This window comes from Sipha flava, unplaced genomic scaffold, assembly GCF_003268045.1.
Source record: "Sipha flava isolate LNK unplaced genomic scaffold, YSA_version1 299_pilon_pilon, whole genome shotgun sequence".
NCBI classification, from domain to species: domain Eukaryota; kingdom Metazoa; phylum Arthropoda; class Insecta; order Hemiptera; family Aphididae; genus Sipha; species Sipha flava.
In genome coordinates, this window is record NW_020272971.1 from 714787 (window position 1) to 733921 (window position 19135).

General features: G+C 31.7%; 1 protein-coding gene across 1 annotated transcript in view; it reads right to left on the bottom strand.

Annotated features, from left to right (window-relative positions):
- Positions 1-18927, bottom strand: part of LOC112685932 (tyrosine-protein kinase transmembrane receptor Ror-like) — a 71436-nt gene extending 52509 nt beyond the window's left edge. Inside the window, exon 1 of the mRNA XM_025557992.1 lies at positions 18611-18927. Within this exon, the coding sequence (XP_025413777.1) occupies positions 18611-18719 (109 nt within the window). The 5' untranslated portion in view covers positions 18720-18927. The remainder of the gene's footprint in view (positions 1-18610) is intronic.
- Positions 18928-19135: the final 208 nt, after the last annotated feature.

Consider the following 19135-nt stretch of genomic DNA (forward strand, 5'->3'; position numbering starts at 1 on the left):
CTGGATAAAAAACCCAATTGAGTATATAAGTACAATATAGAAACTAAACGTATATCACTAAGATTACATCTTCATACTTTATGACAGCGCTTTTCAACCTGTGGAACACGTAAAGCTCATAGGTGGTACGCGAAGGAAATATCTCTTTATATATAAAAAAAGTTTTATTATTTCTGACTAATATTGATAAAGAAAAGTCCAAATTGTTATGCGAAGATGAATTGCTGTCAAGACTAGCGTAAATTGCTAACATATTTGACTGTTTGAATGTTCTGAATATGAGTCTACAAGTCTCAAACATAAACATATTTTATACTAATAATAAATTCAATGCATTGCGAGAAAGTTGAATTTATTTATTTCGCAAGTATCCAAGAATTATTTTTCAGCAGTCAAGACACTAAACAAATTTTGAGAAAGCAGCTAAATTCAGCCAAATTAAAATACAAAACAGATTTTTCGGAACACCTATAATCACTAACATCTTATATTTTCCACAATAGTTCCCCGAGTGTAACTAAAAATTAAATGAATCATAAACCCTTTCGACGAGATTTATATTAAGAACATTCTTGATGTATTTTTGGCAAAAAAATCATACAATGACCTAACCAGATTTTCTGCTCTAAAAACTACTTTCAAAACCAAAAAAATCGCAAATTTTCGGCTAATCATGAAACAAAAATACTTAGTGTTACTCCACAAGCTACAATTAGCTACAAGTTATAATTTCTAATACTTTGTTATCTAATACTTGTTTCAATTGTGCAAAAATATATTTTCCCACTTATTGTACACTAAAAATGAATATAGAAATAAATTGGACGTGGAAAAGGATTTTAGATGAAAAGTTACCAACATGGAGCCGATATTAATCCGATTAACACCAACCGTCATTGAAGTAAACTATAATAATTATAATAATTAAAATAATAATGGAACATATTTAATTTAATTTTTGAGCATAAATACTTATATGTATAATATCATAATTTTTAGTTCCAAGTAAAATAAAATTTTATTTTACTATATACATGTAAAATAATGTATAAATTTTCTATAAGCAAAAAAAAAAAAGTAATTAAGTCAGGAGGTACGTGAAATTTCAAATTGTGAATGTGACACGCAAATATAAAAAGTTGAGAACCGCTGCCCTAAGAAACCGATTACGTTCTAAGCTTCCACTAAGAACGTAAGTCCTAATATACAAACAAGTTATAAGGTCAGTCATGACCTACAGCATCTAAATTTGGAGGGCAGTTAAAATAAATATCAAAATCTCTAGACTCCAATCATACCGTATGCTACTTATTTCAACACTACAAAAGAGTTATTTTACGAAAAAATTGCATTCATAGATGTTTTATTACATCGTTGTTTTCAAATGAGACACTTCATTCAAGAGTATGTATAATATATATCTGTATTATTGTTATGTATAAAGTTATCATAAATAATAAAATCATTACTGTACAGAATTGTACAAGGTGTAATAATGTGTATATGTGTGCCTGTGTATTTTTTACAACTCACATCTCTAAATTAATTAGCTCTTAGTTATAAAATAACGAAAAAACAAACAACCGTTTTACACAAGTACGACGAATGTTTAAATTATATAGTATACTATATATACAAACTACAAAAATACGACTCGTATTTTTTCCCAAATCGAAAGACCTCAATTTATGTATACATATATAAATAGAATATTATGCTATCCATCCGGGTATACATATATATTATACATATAAGAGTTTGAATCACGGAAAAAATATTTTCTTAACGATCAACCACTTTAACATCACCGCGTGAGTGAGTACACATGGTTTTCCGTAAATCTATCAATCATCGACGATTAATGGTTTTAAACAGAAATAATTTCAATTAAAACAGTTGCGTCGAGGTCTGCACATGTAAATTCACAATAATTTATATATTATCATCAATACGGAATAACGTTAACAGTGAAATAGTTAATAATCATAAACCATCATTACCCAACAATATGATAACGCATGTTTCGCAGTTAATATGATATGTACAATACGTAAGAGTAAATAATACTATCGCCCGAAAACAATCGATTAAACCTCATTATATGGATTATTTTTCAAATGATTAAACGATGACGGAAAATACGGTTTTTTACAATCCGTTATGAATAACTGGTTCCCGTCGCTGTAGCCGCGCTACTACTAACATCCATCACGACGTCAGTAGTGGTGGTGGTGCTGTTGTTGCTCATCTTCGAATTATACACATAATATATTACCGATCATGACAATCCGACACGATTAAGCACCCCTCGAGACATAATTAAAACGTACCCGTGTACCCGTGTACCTGTATGATACGTATACGTGTATGGGTATTATAATTTCTGCCCTGCTCCCTATCGATTATAGAGACTTGTACTTGCGCCACGGTAAGCGTTGACGTTATATTCGTCTTTTTTTTTTTTTTTAATTTCACGCACATACGCATTATGCACGTATGGCTGCTAAGTAACAAGTACCTACAAGTTCTCGTTAGTTACGCCGATTTGCTGGAAATCGACTGACCGTACGTCATGCAAATTTTATCGCACCAACGGCAGCGATTTACTGCTGAAACTACAAATTATTACGACGATAATATGCGCACCGGCGACGGCTGTTGTAGCGTAGTGGTGATGGTCACACCGATTTTCATTTAGCAGACCGAAAAATGTATATAACATACACGTTATCTCGTGCATACCACGGTAACAAACTGTTATATTAATAATAATAATAATTTACAGCACTCTGTGAGGATAATATACATATACTCGTTATAATATATAACCTGTAAACATATACTTCGCGATTCGCGGGACAGACCGGAAAACGAGTTTCATTTTTCCTCGGTTGAGGAAATAATATATACACAGGCCGTTATTAGTTTTAAATTATTGCACGAAAGATCTTCACTAAATATAGACAAATATATTGTTACATGCACAACTAGTTGCAGTACAATCAGTCAGTAGAAACTATTAATGACAAAAACAGCGTTCAGTAAAAATTCTAAACTATTTACGTTCAATAAGTTTAAACTTAAGAAAACTTATTAAAACATAAGTTTGGAATATATCCCTGTAAGGCTGGAAAATAAAGGTTAAAAATTAAATCGAAATAAAATAATTAGAAGCATTTAGGATGTGGTGCTGGAAATGTGTGCAAAGAATAAGAGCTGGATGGAACGAAATATAAGCAAAGATTTACTGGAAACAGTCGACAAAGAACGTTTATTAACAGATTCGATTAGAAAGAAAAGACGGATAATTATAGAAACTAAGGCATTCAGAAGAACTGCAGAACACAATATTAGAAGGTATGATCGAAGGAAAAATATCACCTGGGCAACCTCGCAATACATTGTTGTTGGAAACTACAAAGCACTATAAAAAATGGTGAATGAAAGAATGGAGAAAAATAATTACAAACCAACCTACGAGTTGAAAAGATAGTACTATGCGTCATCGAATATACAATATTATAATTTGCAGTTTACGAACGTGCGTAACACATTTTCATTCGACATCAAACTATTCGCCCGTACACTACACACTACTCGTATTTTAAAATGTAATAATAAATAAGTATCGAACTCATATTTCCATGTTAACTTTGATGTAGAAAACAGCGTAGTATCTAGTTGTTTACATTCAATTAATCGGTCTTTGTTATAATTATTATATTATACGAATATTATGTACTATTTCCAATTAAAAAGTTTATGTTTCAAAGAGCGATGCGTAGTCATGTATAAATATATATATAAGGGTGGTATATATTAAATGTAAAGCTTTATGTTGTAACGAAGGGATGAAAAAAATAGAATTCATAGTATGCATATAATCGTACCGTTGGTAACGTTATTAGTTTGTATATATTATCATTATAGAAATTATAACTATTAAGTGACTGTAGTAATTCACCGCGGCCGTTGCAATATTATTGATGGATGAAACAATAGTACTCAGCACTAAAAGCTTTAATGTTACTTCAAAGCATTTATGTTCAAAAATTAATTGCATTAAAATCATGGCGGTCGTTCACAAAGTGCTAGTCAGAGGAAGGGTAATATACAAATTATTTCATAATTTATTTAATCCGAATAAAATTCAGATTTCGCGGAGGTATCATTAGCGAGACACGTAACGAATACGACGATGACATGTTCGATGGTCAAAACCCATTCAAGTACGCATTCGTATTCATAACACATTGCAGACGGATATATGAAAGTACACGAAACAATACGCGTTTGTTTTATCCTGGAAATTTCGTGTGATGATCATGATGACGCATAACAGTATGTGCTCGTCAGTAGGAGGAGACGGGCATTAGTACACCGAACCTATTTTGACATCGTTTTCGGTTTTTATAAGTGGTTGTTTGTTACGGTACGCGTCTAGACCAAAATACGTACTTATTACGTATTACACATACAATATGGACCGTATGAACGCTAGTGCACATAAGTGCACGATCTCTATTAAACCTCAAGATGTCGTCAAGTATAACACACGAGTATGAAGTACACTCTATGTGTAGGTGGTAATTTATCTTAAATAATACGTCAAACAAAATATCCTTATGTCATTACATTAAAATATTTCGTATAAATATTAAAAGTGTGACAGTTTACCATTATATCGGTGTACGCTCTAAAACGTATTATGTCGAATGACGTTCGAACAAAAGAAACACGGTCGATACTTATTTGGAGGTTTCGCATTATTCGAACACGTCGAATGCAGTAATAATGCAAGCAAAATACACTTTTGCGTAATACGTCGTACAACAATAAATTCGTTAAAAATACACATTTAGCATACATATCATAATAATGCGGTATGTACACTCCAGTCGGTCCTTTCACGCGTGTTTGCACATTTCACTTGTGTCAACATTGCGAATGCGCACGCGTTTTGTTTGGGTTTACGCCAACTATCACTCGTCCAGTACTGCAAAATCTCGTCGCAATTTGTTTCACGACTGAATACGTACTATTACGGTTATTATTATTATTGATACGAACATTGCACAGTGCACATGCATATAATATTTACTGTAATCATTACTTTTGCCCGTACATAAAAACAATCGTGTTGTAATCACGCGTTCGGATATAGGCAAAAATAATAAGTATCCAGGGTTGATGACTGCGCGCCTGCAGTACGAGCTATTTATGTTGTTCAGGTTCCAATCTCGCCCCAAGTAACTCATGTTTTTATGTAGCTCGTAAAAAAAAAAAAAAGAAGGAATAAACCGACGAGAACCAGACGACGATGATGATGTTTGGTTTTAGTGGTGGAAAAAAAATCGTATATTGTACCGTGTGTATGTATAGTGGAAATTAAATCGATTCCGTCGTACACATGTATAATATAAATGTATATAATACTGCATCAGTACGGTGCGCGCGTGTTACAATAAAACTACATAAAAAATAAAAAATAAAACCTATAAACACGTTTATAAAGTTTTGGAGAAAATAACACGCGTATCCGCGGAAACAGCTCGTCGTATTTTTAGTGAGTATATTTACATGTGAATAACAATTTCATCGAACGATTTATTTCCTCCACTTTCCTGACTACGAGATGACTATTAGCATTATTGCTATTACTGTTTACAATAAACAACAACGAAATATAATATTCGCGCGAAATATATTATTATAGTACAGGTGATAACGTGTGCGCTGGACCGAAGGTGTATGCGCGACCGCGATCATATCTGGTGGCAATTTATAGCTGCAACCGTCTACCCGCCGCATACAGCATACACAAAATGACTGTTTTATATTAAATTATTATATTATGTTATACTCGGGTATGACTTTATTATTGTAACGCGTGAGATAAAAACACGGACAAGGGGATGATCTTCAACAACAGTCAAATACGATTTTATTAAAATCTGAGGTTAAACTGCTCGTGCCAAAATTCACACGTTACATTATTATTTGGAAAAAATTATAAAATATTTTCTGCTGCAATGTACTAATGGGCGAATAATACCGAAAGTTTACGATCAGTAAACACAGTCGTTAAGTTATGGGGGAGAAAAAAGGGATACGATTTCTTTCAATGGTACGGTGCAACAATTCGTATTTTTGGAATTAATCGGGATCATGCAAAAATAAAAAATAAAATTATAATCTGCTGGATGGATGTACCGATGTGAACAAATAAGTCGTCCGTAAATATATGTATATTTATATGCAATAAGGGAACCAGAATTACGATGTAAACAAGTTCAGCAGACCGAAAATTAGTATATCGGTTTATTTGTTGTACACCAATGGCATTACCGATTAATATTCAATGGAGAATAATTCAGATGTATTGTCGAGAGGAGAGATATTTACTACGTTCATCGACGATGAAAACAGTATGCATAACAGTAGTATATATATATATATATATATATATATATATTGTCGACGGGTTTTACTGCAATCCAATGTATTTCGCGACAGCAATAATTATTCGCATTTTCGACAGAGTACACCATAGCGTGAAAATGATGCGTTGTAATGAAACCACGCGTGTAAAACGACGTTGAAGTCTTTTGATGAAAAATATAAAAAAGAATAAACAATTGAACAGCGAAATATATATATATAACAATATCGCTATACACAACACAGAAAAACCCACTTTTATCGACTTCAAATACTTTACTCTTCAAATGCTTTTATAGAGAAAATAATTGGGAATTTTACCATTATCACTTGTGTATTTTCAAAAAACTATTATTACAATCGAACAGGAATACAAGTCAATGTAAACTCTATTGTAACAAAATAATAACAGATTGAAAACCCCCTTCCTGTTATAAACGTATATACCTGAAATTACCTTGAAGCCCTTTCAACGACAATTCATAATAGTAACGTCACAAAATGAGGTACAATGATTAAAAACATATGTCAAAGAATAAGGATTTTTTATTTTTTATAATATTTGACGACATTGCGAAATGAAATTAGGGTGCAAGACGAGAAGCAATGTAAGATTGGTGTTACACAGACCGGAAAAAAACATCAAAGAGAATTTGTACGACCGAACGAAATGGCTGCGGTAGAAACCTAGAGAAAATAATGTATAATGCCCGTTCACCTCAAGGGACGTTATAAATAAAACAGTGTGTACCGCTATAACTTATGGGTGGATATTATTGGTGTTGCCAAAGACTTAAAAGCAATACGGTGGAAAATATAAAACTTTAACTAAACTTTATCTACCACCATACGCACCAAACATCATTCCACGTTTACTGCACACCACTGGCGGAAAGGAAAACCGCTCTCCAACCCACTCCTCGTAAAGTATTCGTTTTTACACCAACTTATAAATGTGGCGTGCAACCAAGGGTTTCATAAAGCTTTGTATAAAAGGGTTTTATTGATCCGGACGCGTGTGCGAAAGGATGACTGTCACTTTTAGCCCTACAGTCTGAACCTTTTCTTTCACCATCTCTGTACATGTCCGCTCCCACGTGACGGATAGTATTAGATTTAAAACTCGGCTTATTTGCACAAAACACCGTTTTTGTTCCACGCCAATATTTCATATTTTTCCGTTCCTAGTTTCTTTTGTCTGTATATACATGTATAATATGATACAATATCACAATTCAAATATAAAACACAGTGGAAAAAACCATTATTATCGCATTTTCATATCAATACCATTAACTGCAACCATAGAAAAAACATGTTCAGAAATGCTTTTGAACTTTTAACGGTACGGACCAGATGAAAAAATGCTTTGATAAATTATTTAGATCGACATATACGAAAATAATATAAGCGTTTACATGTACATTTATTAAAAGTAATCATTATAATCAAATTATCAAATAAATGTTTGAGCGAACAGCATTATTACTCCACATGCCTATACAACACTTACTCACATTTTGGTATACGCATATGACTAAATAATATTAATTGCTATCTCTAACGACTTGATTACTTTCAAGTACCACAAGTGACTTTCTAGTACATGTATTTACCTTTACAAAAATAGTGGGAGACGCAAGTGCCAAAATAGTTTTTTTAGCACTCAATAAAAACTCTGTTGAACGACTGTAAACAATAGGATTTGATTGCGTGAAATGTTATTTTCTCCCTATCCGCTTCCGTTTTGGCACGTAATTGCTTTTTGAAGTGCTACTGGAAAATTATTCGAGATCCATAGAACCTTCATCAGCCGTTTCGAGAGCTCACACTTCTGGTCGAGGGTCACGCGCGACGAGAAGTGTGAAAATTAATTATAAAGCGATTATCTCCCCCATGTGCATATTATAATATCCAACATCAAAATCGTTGTTTAGACAATACGAAGAAGTTCTTAATTCGATTTTACATAGAATGGGTCAATTTTATACGTATAAATATGTATACTTTTTTTTTGCAAAATTCGAATTAAGATTAGTTTTTACAACAGTTCTACGGTCCCAGTGGTAATGGCAGACATCACAAGAACACGTCATGCACGTCAAGAACGGCAAATGGGGCAATGGGGTAGGTGGACGACTAGCATTGGGCGGTAGGAGGGTGTAAGGCCGAGTGACGAGTGTTTGACAGCTGAAACGCGTGAGGGTCGATTCTATTTCTGAAATTATTGCTTTCCCCCATTTCTTTTCTCCCTCATCGCACACACATGAAAAGCCTGCACATGAAAACAACACTCGGAAATATGTCACGTTCGGGTGTTTGTGCCTTTACTATGACGATGACGAGGGGATGGATATTGTAACACGTTATATATCCCTCGTATAACACCACCCGTCGACCGGCCTATCGAACCAATTTATCGGGCCAACGACATTTCCGTCCTGGTAGCATAGGTAAAATATATTATAAACGAAAAGAAAAACAATTCGAAACATGTTCAGCTTTATTTTTTTTTTGACAACTGTAATAGGTCGCTTTGAGCAATCTATGATTGCATGCCGTCCGTCCAACGTCTAACGACCTTCATCCGCGCAGGGTCAAAAACACGAAATATGTTTCAAACAAAATAAAACCTTTATTATGCGTTTCGTTTTAAAATCAATGTGTGAAAGAGGGTTACTCGAGTTTTCGTACCCGCACGAGTTACTTCTTTCTAGCGTTATTATACTTTATATAATATTTAAAAGTATTATAATAAAAACGACAATGAGCGTTCGACATCTACCTTAAAAAAGAATATGTCCTTATTGATGTTATATGCATGCATTGCGATACAAATACATTTCATTGAAATAAAATACCTGCGAGAACAGTTAAACAAAATTTTTATTTTTAGAAGAAACATTTTGCCGATCAATTCTTAACGAGTTCGTAGAATTTAAATTCTAGACAGTTTTATATTGTAAGCAAATTAATTCGAAATGTTCTACATAAAATCATGAGTATATAAAACCGGTTTAAATATTATTTGATGTATAGGTTAACTTGATTGGATGGTTTGTTGATAAATAATTCTACTCATATTTACTTGACACCATTCGGTCGTAAAGTATTCGCAATTATTTACATATGCATGTTTATGTATACATTTTCAGATTTTTAATAGGGATATTCCATACTTTGAATGTTTTATTGAGTTTTAAATCTCAATAAAACATATTATTAAATAATAATAAGTATAAAATATTATTAGTAAGTTTATGGATTTCGATAGTTTAAGATTTTTTTTTACTTCATGCCTACGTAAAAATATCAGTATAATGTACTTGACCGCTGAGACAGCCGATAAATACGTTTATATAAATTATAAATTAACATAATTTATATTTGATATAAAAAACTGAAAGAGCCGTCGATAAACCTATAATAGAATTACAATAAAAATAAAAAACTTAAATGTTTGTACAATACTTTGATGATTAAAACGAGCATTAATATACTCTTGAAAGATATAATTTCAAAATAATATTCAGCTACTACTTCGTAATACATTTATTTGAACTAATTTTCGTTACAAACGCATGCATTTTATAAAATTATTATAGCCAGTACGTACTCTATAAGGAAAATTGAGTGTCACCAACAGTAATAGTATTTAGAGCTTTTTTAAAATAACCGGCCTCTTCGAATTATTTTTCTATAAGTATATTATTTATTTCCTCTCTGCAGTACTTCCTGTTAACTCTTCTATTTTTATGCTCCATTGCCCAATGGTTTGTCGCTAATTGTACATCCAAGCATCCAAGACACGGTTCTTGATTAATTCTCTTTCTACCCAACCACAAGATTGATCGATTCCCGGTCAAATGCGACAGGGATATTCCTCTTCACTTCACGACCACCCTTACTGCCGCTTTTAGGACAAGAAAAGTCTAACGCACACCACCACGCCGCCGTTTGTCCGTCAACACGATCCATCAACGTCTGGTCCCCTCCGAAAAGCTTCTCCGAGGGACGAGAATATGATCGATAACCTTCCCCCACTGTACACACACCATCCAGTTTGGGAGGATAGATGGCGCAAAACCTTTACACCTTCATCGCTCGCCACCCCTTCGAATCGATTTTATTATATGCCGCGAAGAAGTTACCTAAAACCTAAACCCAAGGCGAACGGCAATTACTGCCGGTAACGAGATTCGTCTGACACACGATACACTATACAGCCTGGGGAAAAGTTCTCCATCCCTACATCTATACGACGACGACTCCACCGTGACACCACCGACGAGGGGACTTAAAAGGATTACGGGACAAATTTCGTTACAGTTTATAGTTACAGTTCATATCACGCATAAAGTAATACTTACACTTGTACAAGCACTGCGGTATTATACAAAGTTCTACCACCAACGCTTTCTCGGAATGTCCTAAATCTATTTGGCACAATCATGTCATAAGTTAAACACGAGGGTCGATTATTATGATTTGTATTCTGCGCTGTATACACTCATTTGTTACCTGCCGGAAAGATACTAATATTTTTAAGTTCAAAATACAAATTGCTCAGTTTCCTCAGCAATTTATACCGTCGGCGTATATGATTATCGAATTTAAACTGATTAACTAAAATGAAGCTCCGAACATTTGTATGTTTTCTTAAATATTAATATTCTATATAGTTCGTTGCGATTTATAATTCCAAAATGATATTGTTCCATCATTAGTTCGGTTGGGTTCCAAAACAATACCGATGTTAAATCTTTACATTATTATTATTATTATTATTATTATTACTATCATTCAACAATTATATTATTCAAATTACAATAAGTGTAGTTTACACAAACTAATGCCTACGTCGTAAAAGTATTATTGAAATTTAATCGTCAAAAATAATTAATTTGAAGTTTTTATATTTTTACTCAGCGAACGTATATCATAATAAATAAAATATCTTAGTCATCAAATATCCATAATTTGTATTCAAGTTTCAAAAATAATAATTTATAGATAAGGAAATAATATAGTATAGACATGAATGCCAACAAGACACTATCATATAAATCTACTACATATAAAATATAATATAATACTATTTGAAACACCCTACATATTTATAAGTATTTTTTAAACAAATTGAGCCCACTAAATGATTTTGGAGCATAATGGTTCAGTGGCGTATATAGAGGGGATGCCTAGTAGGCTACAGCCCCCCTCCCCCGAAATGTTTTAAAAACTTAAAAATTATTTTAAACGTTTATTATATTTTAATGGTGCTTTATTCTTATTTAGAATTTAGGTCCAATGTCAAATCGTTTTGGGGCATCCGGTAAATGAAATGTAGATGAGTACCTACTGTGTTTTGTTAGTAATTCTTAGATAACAGTAGTAATTTAACTCTGTCCATAGTAGCCCCTCCCGAAATTATTTTCTGTATACGCCACTGAAATGGTTTGGGACAGTGCTCTGTTAAATATTAAGTATACATCGGAATTCTGAATAATTCGAAAATCATAGGGATAACCGACCCTATTCTAAATCTAAAACATTTCAGCTGGAACGATTTCATTGCACAAGACCACCGAAATTGTAAAAACAATGAAACACATTCAAATTCCCCTTCTCCAGATGTTTATTTATTTTCCAACAATAATTGTCACGCTATTTTGTATTATATTAATTTATTATTATTATTATTATTATGATTATTTTGTTTTTTCATTATAAGAGATGAGAAATGCATTTCTCGCGTACACAACGGGCGACACAAGCAACCGCATACGAGTACATCCGCACATAGTAAACGGTTTTGGTAATTGCTGCGCACCCCTTCTGCCGTGGTTCAGTATACACGTACTGAGCTACGGCAAAAGGCGTGCGACACATAACGTTAACGTGTATATACACACACGCCAACGAAAGAGGGCTGCTGCTGCTGGCCGTAAAAGGGGCAACAAGTGCGTTTACGTCGAATTAAAACCACATCAATCATCCAACTTGGCCGACTGAAAAACCTTGAATTGCAGGGTAGGTATCTAAATATATAAAGCATTTGGTACAGTAAAAACCATATGCATATGTACAAGGTAAAATATCCCGAATAACACACACACATACACATCATTGTCCGTTTAGCATCGCGTATATACAGTATACGCATACAAAAGGGTAGGCAAGTGCATAATCCAAGGATAGACCGTCGTGTGATAATTTATATATTATACACAGTGGTTTACCGTGGATGCACAGCCTGTCGTCGTGAGTATGAAATAAAATGGCAAGCTCAATGTATATTATACAGTAATTGATTAATAAAGTGACGAGTGACACGCACTGAAAACTGTAAATACATAAATAATAATAATAATAATATATATATATATATACATGTATAGTTTAAAATATACAATACTGTAAATTAAAACATGATTACACAAAATATAGATGGACGGCCGATTAATTAATTCATAACAATATAATGCTCGAATGAAATTAAACCTATCGGCGTAATAAAATACATACTCTCTAGTCTCAATTTACTGTACAAAACGCATTATAATTAATTACAAATTCAATCAAAACATAAATTTAACATTTTAGTTAAAAAAAGAAAACTAACACCTTTTACTGATCTCCAAAATAAAACAATAAAATGTAATAATCGAAAGTAAATAAAAATGATTATTCAAATATGAAATTAGCAAACAAAATAAGGTTAATTTCTTTTTTCATGAAAATTGCATGGATTATAGTTTTCAATAAGTGGCTCGTATGGTATTCATGTGGACTCATTCTAAAAATTGAACGTTACGTTTAACGGGATTTTTGTGCACTGTTACAAAATATCAAGGTTATTTTTTCATGACATTAAACTATGAAAACGAATAACTTGTCACATGTTTACAAATTTTGTAAACTAATTTCTTAAAAAATTGTATTATATTTAATTAAAAAAAAATTCGTAAAACGTATCCATTTCAAAAATGATTGAAAACTTAATTTTATCAAATAAACTGATGCAGAATAACAATTCCGAAAAAAGAACATAATTTTAAATTGGAATTTTTATTTAATACTAAACAAAACTCGATATTTACAATAAAATTAAAGATAATAAATACCTAGCAAAGATTTGTAAGAAATATACAAATACTTTTAATAATTTATAATAGATATGTTTATATTATGGTATATACGAAAAATATAATACATTAGTTACCCAAATTGTAAGTAAAATATTAAGTGTAAATTCAATAAGTTACTCACAATCGAAAAGTTATATTCTTAATATTACTATAATTAAGAATAGAAAGTTTATTTTTTCTACAGCAACTTTTAAGGAAATAATATATATATAATTAACAGTTTTAACATTCAGATAGGTTGTCAATATAAATTAATTTTCAAGTCTATATACTAAAAACAAGGTTAAGGTGTACACAAAAGTTTAATTTTTAAATTATACATACATATTATACAGATAAATTTTAATTATTAATTCACTGTCAGAATATTTTAATATCAAATTTTATTGAGTTATAAGTATATTTATTTAGATTAATACCCCAGGTTAGGTTATGAACAAAAACTAAAATATTTTAATTATATTCTGAATTAATTTACAAATTGATTAACAGTCAAATATTTGCAAACTGTAAAAAAAAATAATACATCAAGATGATTTTCCATTAAGAAAATATATTAAGGAATTAAGTAAGTAAAATTATGAATAACCGTAGCCAAATGTACTGTATATTGTACTAAGAACAAATATATTATTTTATCCAACACAATTTAAAATTAAAATAAAGATTAAATTCAATAACCATATAGTTTTTAAATATTATATTATGTTAGAAGTAAAATTAATATTTGATTAAAATTTGAGTATAGACCAATTTCGCTCCATACATTTTATGGTCTTTATACCAACTGCACTATTCAAATTTGCCTACCTTCAGATATGAAGTTATTGTTAGTAAAATGTATTTATTATTGTAAAAAAGTTTAAATGTCAATTAATGTAACTGGTATAACTTTAAATTTGAATTTATTAATTTATATTATGTTATGTATTAATAGTCGCAAAAAAAATCAGTGTAATGTTTATTTTTATTATATTTATAATTACAACTGAATTTTGAATAATTGCCGATCACAAAGAAAATTGTTTAATGTTAAGAAAAAAAATATATTCATTTATTTATATTATACTACGTATTTATAATCGAACAAAAATTGGTTAGTGTATTTATTTATTATACAATAATTTGATTGATATATGAGAAGATTATTTTAAGCGCAAATGGTAAACTCCCGAAAGTCTGATTTTATAATAAAATATCTATAGATAAGTGTCACATTTTAATAAAAACAACTATTTGTTTAGAGACAAAACAATTTATTTAATGACAGCTATAATTGATTTTCAATATAATACAAATAGTTTACACCAATGTGTTTGTTTACTTCTTTGAAATATTTTCGAAAACGGCGGTATACCCATTCGTCCCGACGATTTTAGAATTCATAATATTGTTTTAACGTTGCACCCCCATGGTGCATCGGTAGCTGTATAATATAGTAAACACAATAAACAACAAATGATATGTCATAAACTATAAAATCCACATAAAAATCCCTATTAATGATGCCAATAACTTCAGATATTTTATTGAATTTTACACTAGACTGGAGGAGCTATTAAGGACCCAAAAATTTTTATTTTGAAAAAAAATTTTAACAATTGTTAGCTATTTAAAGAAAAATTAAAAAACTAATGACAATAATATTTTATAATTTTTCCAGTTTTAAAAGGTTAGAACTTGTTATAGTCAATGAACACGATGTGTGCGTCAAGAGACAATACATGAACACTTTATGTATTGTATCGTCTACGTATGTTTATAAACCATGAAATACTATTCTTTAGTAGGATTTATATTCTGACCTTTTAGAAGAAAAAAAAAATGTTTTTACGCCATCTGCAAACGACAAGACTGATGTTGTATACTGGAAAAATTCATCAAGACCCCCAGACCGACGTCAAAAGCAATAATTTCTACAGTTTTCTTCCTCTCCGCAACGTGCATCCGACTGGGAAGTCTTTATCCATAAGCCAATAACGCAGAGCCTATATAGTGTCCCCATTCTAGTTAAATCCCGTTACTCGGCCGTTCTTTCGATCACAAAATTAAATTAGAATCAACGGGTCTTATTGGATGTACAGACGTACAAGGCAGATTAGTTGTTGACCATTAATTATTAAATAAAAATAACAAAATGCTAATTTAAAAGCAATTGCGCAAAAGTACTTTAGATAAAAACAATTATTTAAATTTATTTGTAATGATCAAAACTCAACAAAAAATATCAAAAATAATAACTGATTTCATTTAGGTATATATATAAAACTATGTATCTATGTATATTATAATCGTTGTAATGTTGGATTTTAAGTTTAGTAGATAATCGTTATAATATTGAATTTTAATTAGTTTAAATTTACAAGTAAACATAAATCTAATACTTGACTATACATAGTTATTTAATGTGACGTAAGTCGTAATACCATAAGGAACAGCTGAAAACACTGAAAAACAACTGAAAATACTATATGTATTATTGATATTATTCATATATTTACATATACCAAATGAATTATTAAAAATATATTATAACTTTTGCATTTTCTGTTAGACCTTTATAAAGACTGAGTATAATTTATGTTACTTATAATTATATTTTGAACCAAAGTAGTATTATTTATTTAATTTTTAATTTATCCCAAAATGCGTGAATTACTCAAAAATATAAATATTAAAAGTAATAATATGTTATAGGTATGTTTGAAATCTAATATAATGTACATTTCAATCATACCCAGGGTCATACCTAAATAAAATATACACCAATAGAGTTTAATTGCTCAAACAGAAATTTATAATTAAAGGCTAAAGAACTAATTATAAAAGTGAATACATTTATATTGATTGGTAGATAATATAATCAAAATTAATTCATAAATATTACAGTAAAATTTGAATATAATATACAATAATTAATCAAACATTTATACTTAAATTACCTATCCAACCCCTTTAATAATTTAATAATAGATCCCTAAAAATATACTAAATACTTTGGTTGATTAGGTTACAAAGGATTCTAATGAATAATACATGTATGACTATGGATATTTTCTGTCAAATATAGCATCAGTCATCACAAAAAACATTAATTATATTCGTGTTTGTGCAATATGTCAGTATTAAATTTCATCTCTCAACTATTTCATTTCGTTGGTTTTATATTAAAATATGAGATCATATTAAATTTAAATAATATTTTATTAGGCATTTAATAATGATAGATAAATATATCATTCATATCGCATATACATAATCATTATACAGTTAAGTAACAATTCATTATAATTATATATGAGTTTTTATTATGAAAATCAGATTACAGATGTTAACATTTCTTTTACAAACATTTTATTTTTTTACAAATAGATTTTACTTCAAAAGGATCTGGTTTTTTATTAAAATTTCGAACTAAAAAAAAAAATAATTTTACAATATGTAATAACAGGTATTTTATTTTATTGTATCAAGTATTATCAGATGATTTAACATGCTCTACTTTTATTTAAATAATAAAATAATAATAAAAACCTAGGTATATTGTCAATAATAAAACAGGAAACATTTATTTTTATTTAATTGTAATTTTTTCATTAAAAATTTGAAAATGAAGAATAATTGTTTAATAAAATAAAGGATTTATTTTAATATTTATTTATATTTATTTAAATATTAAAAAGAAGTTATAAAAATACTATATTTTCGTTACTAAATAATAGGTACCTTTGTTCAGACGATTTTTGTTGATAGCTGATGATAAAATGCCATTTCCTAAGACATTTTTTAATCACCCAGTAAACGAATCAAACCCCTGATTTAAATAAGAATGATATATTCTGTACTTCAATGAAATATTAATGATAACTAATTTTATGAAAAAAAATATATATTTCAATATAATATATATTAATTATTATCATATATTATTGAAACATTGAAATCGTTCCTTGAAATTATAATTAATTTGTAATAAAGTGGGTAAAATGTAATAAATAATGGGTCTATAAGGCACCAAGCCCAAGTATTTATAAATTGAATGAATACTTAAGAGAAAATTACGATACCCAAAGAGTATTATATGGGAATTACGATCTCGGATGTTTATTATATTCTACAAATTACACAAGTTACCTTCGTCCACGATAATAAAATAAATATCCGATATCATTTTAAACATGGTAATGAAAATCGCATTTATGGAGATAACAACAAAATAGCATCACCTCCATTAGTTATGGATAATCTAATTATAAAACTATTAGGTAAACACAACTAGTTATACATATATATATATTAACTATATTGTCCTTGTGAACAAACATTTTTCGTTCGAATTTCCCACACACACTAGTACCGGACACCGAGATTTTCAGATAACCCTCATCGGTTACCCCCCTCCTCACTAAACTTCTCAGCAGTGTGATATAATCATAATCTTTATCAATTATCGTTCACCTAACCAAGGTTCAGGGGAGACGTGGAGGGTAGGCCAAGTTAGGAACGTGATTATATTTTTGTGAGGCCAAAACGTTATACCATCCGAGGCGTCCCCTAGCAGATTGAAGTCCACGAAAAGTATCAGTATATAGTCATAGCATTTATATTCGTACGAAATGCTGATCAAGAACATCCCACGAAATCGAGATGTACGAATGTACCAACGGCAATGATGTACATACGTCGTCGCACGAAATACGAATGTAATAGGGACGAACGTGTTCGTTACGTAATATATATGTACCTACTAACGTAAATAATTTGCATTTATAATTATTATTTGTATCGGGTCACCGATCAAGTCCATCACTACCAATGTGCACACAGTACGGTGCAATAAATACAGTTGCGCGTTTTCAACCATCGTGTATACCGGGGTAACGGCGCGTCGACCGGAGTCTGGGGTGACGCGCAGAATCGACCAACGATATCGGCCCCGATTCGGCGGCGAACGGTTTGTCGCGTTGAATGGCTACACGATGGAAGGGGAGGGGGGCAACGGAGAAATAACGGATACTCACATTCGCTGGACAAATTGGTCTCCTCGTCGATGAACGTGTTGGAGCCCTGGGCCAACCTGTCGAACGCCAGCGCGATGGCCGCGGCGGCTAGCAGCGCGGTGCGCCACATCGCGCGGGGCCGAGACGACGCGTGCGGCTCTGCAGTGACCGCGTACGCGCGTCGGGTGGCGGACTTGAACAGCGGTTATAGGGCGAACTGCGATGCCGTCGAATCTGGTACGAAATCGCGGGACTGCGACGGACGGACGACACGGAACACCAACAAGCAACAGACAACGAACGACCGCGACCATGCCGCGCGCGTACACGACTGACGTGCCGGCTGCGGGCGACGATCGCGCGCACGAAGGATGTCGCCCCCCCTCTCTCCCCCGCACCTCACCGACGCTGATTAATTTTGACCGTCCCTCCCTCCTACCCCGCCAACATCCCTTCCACCGCGCACCGCGTGGTGTCTGCCCGTTTTTCGTACGTGTACTGTGTACATCGCGTTGCACACGTGACACACGGAAATACGTCTACCTC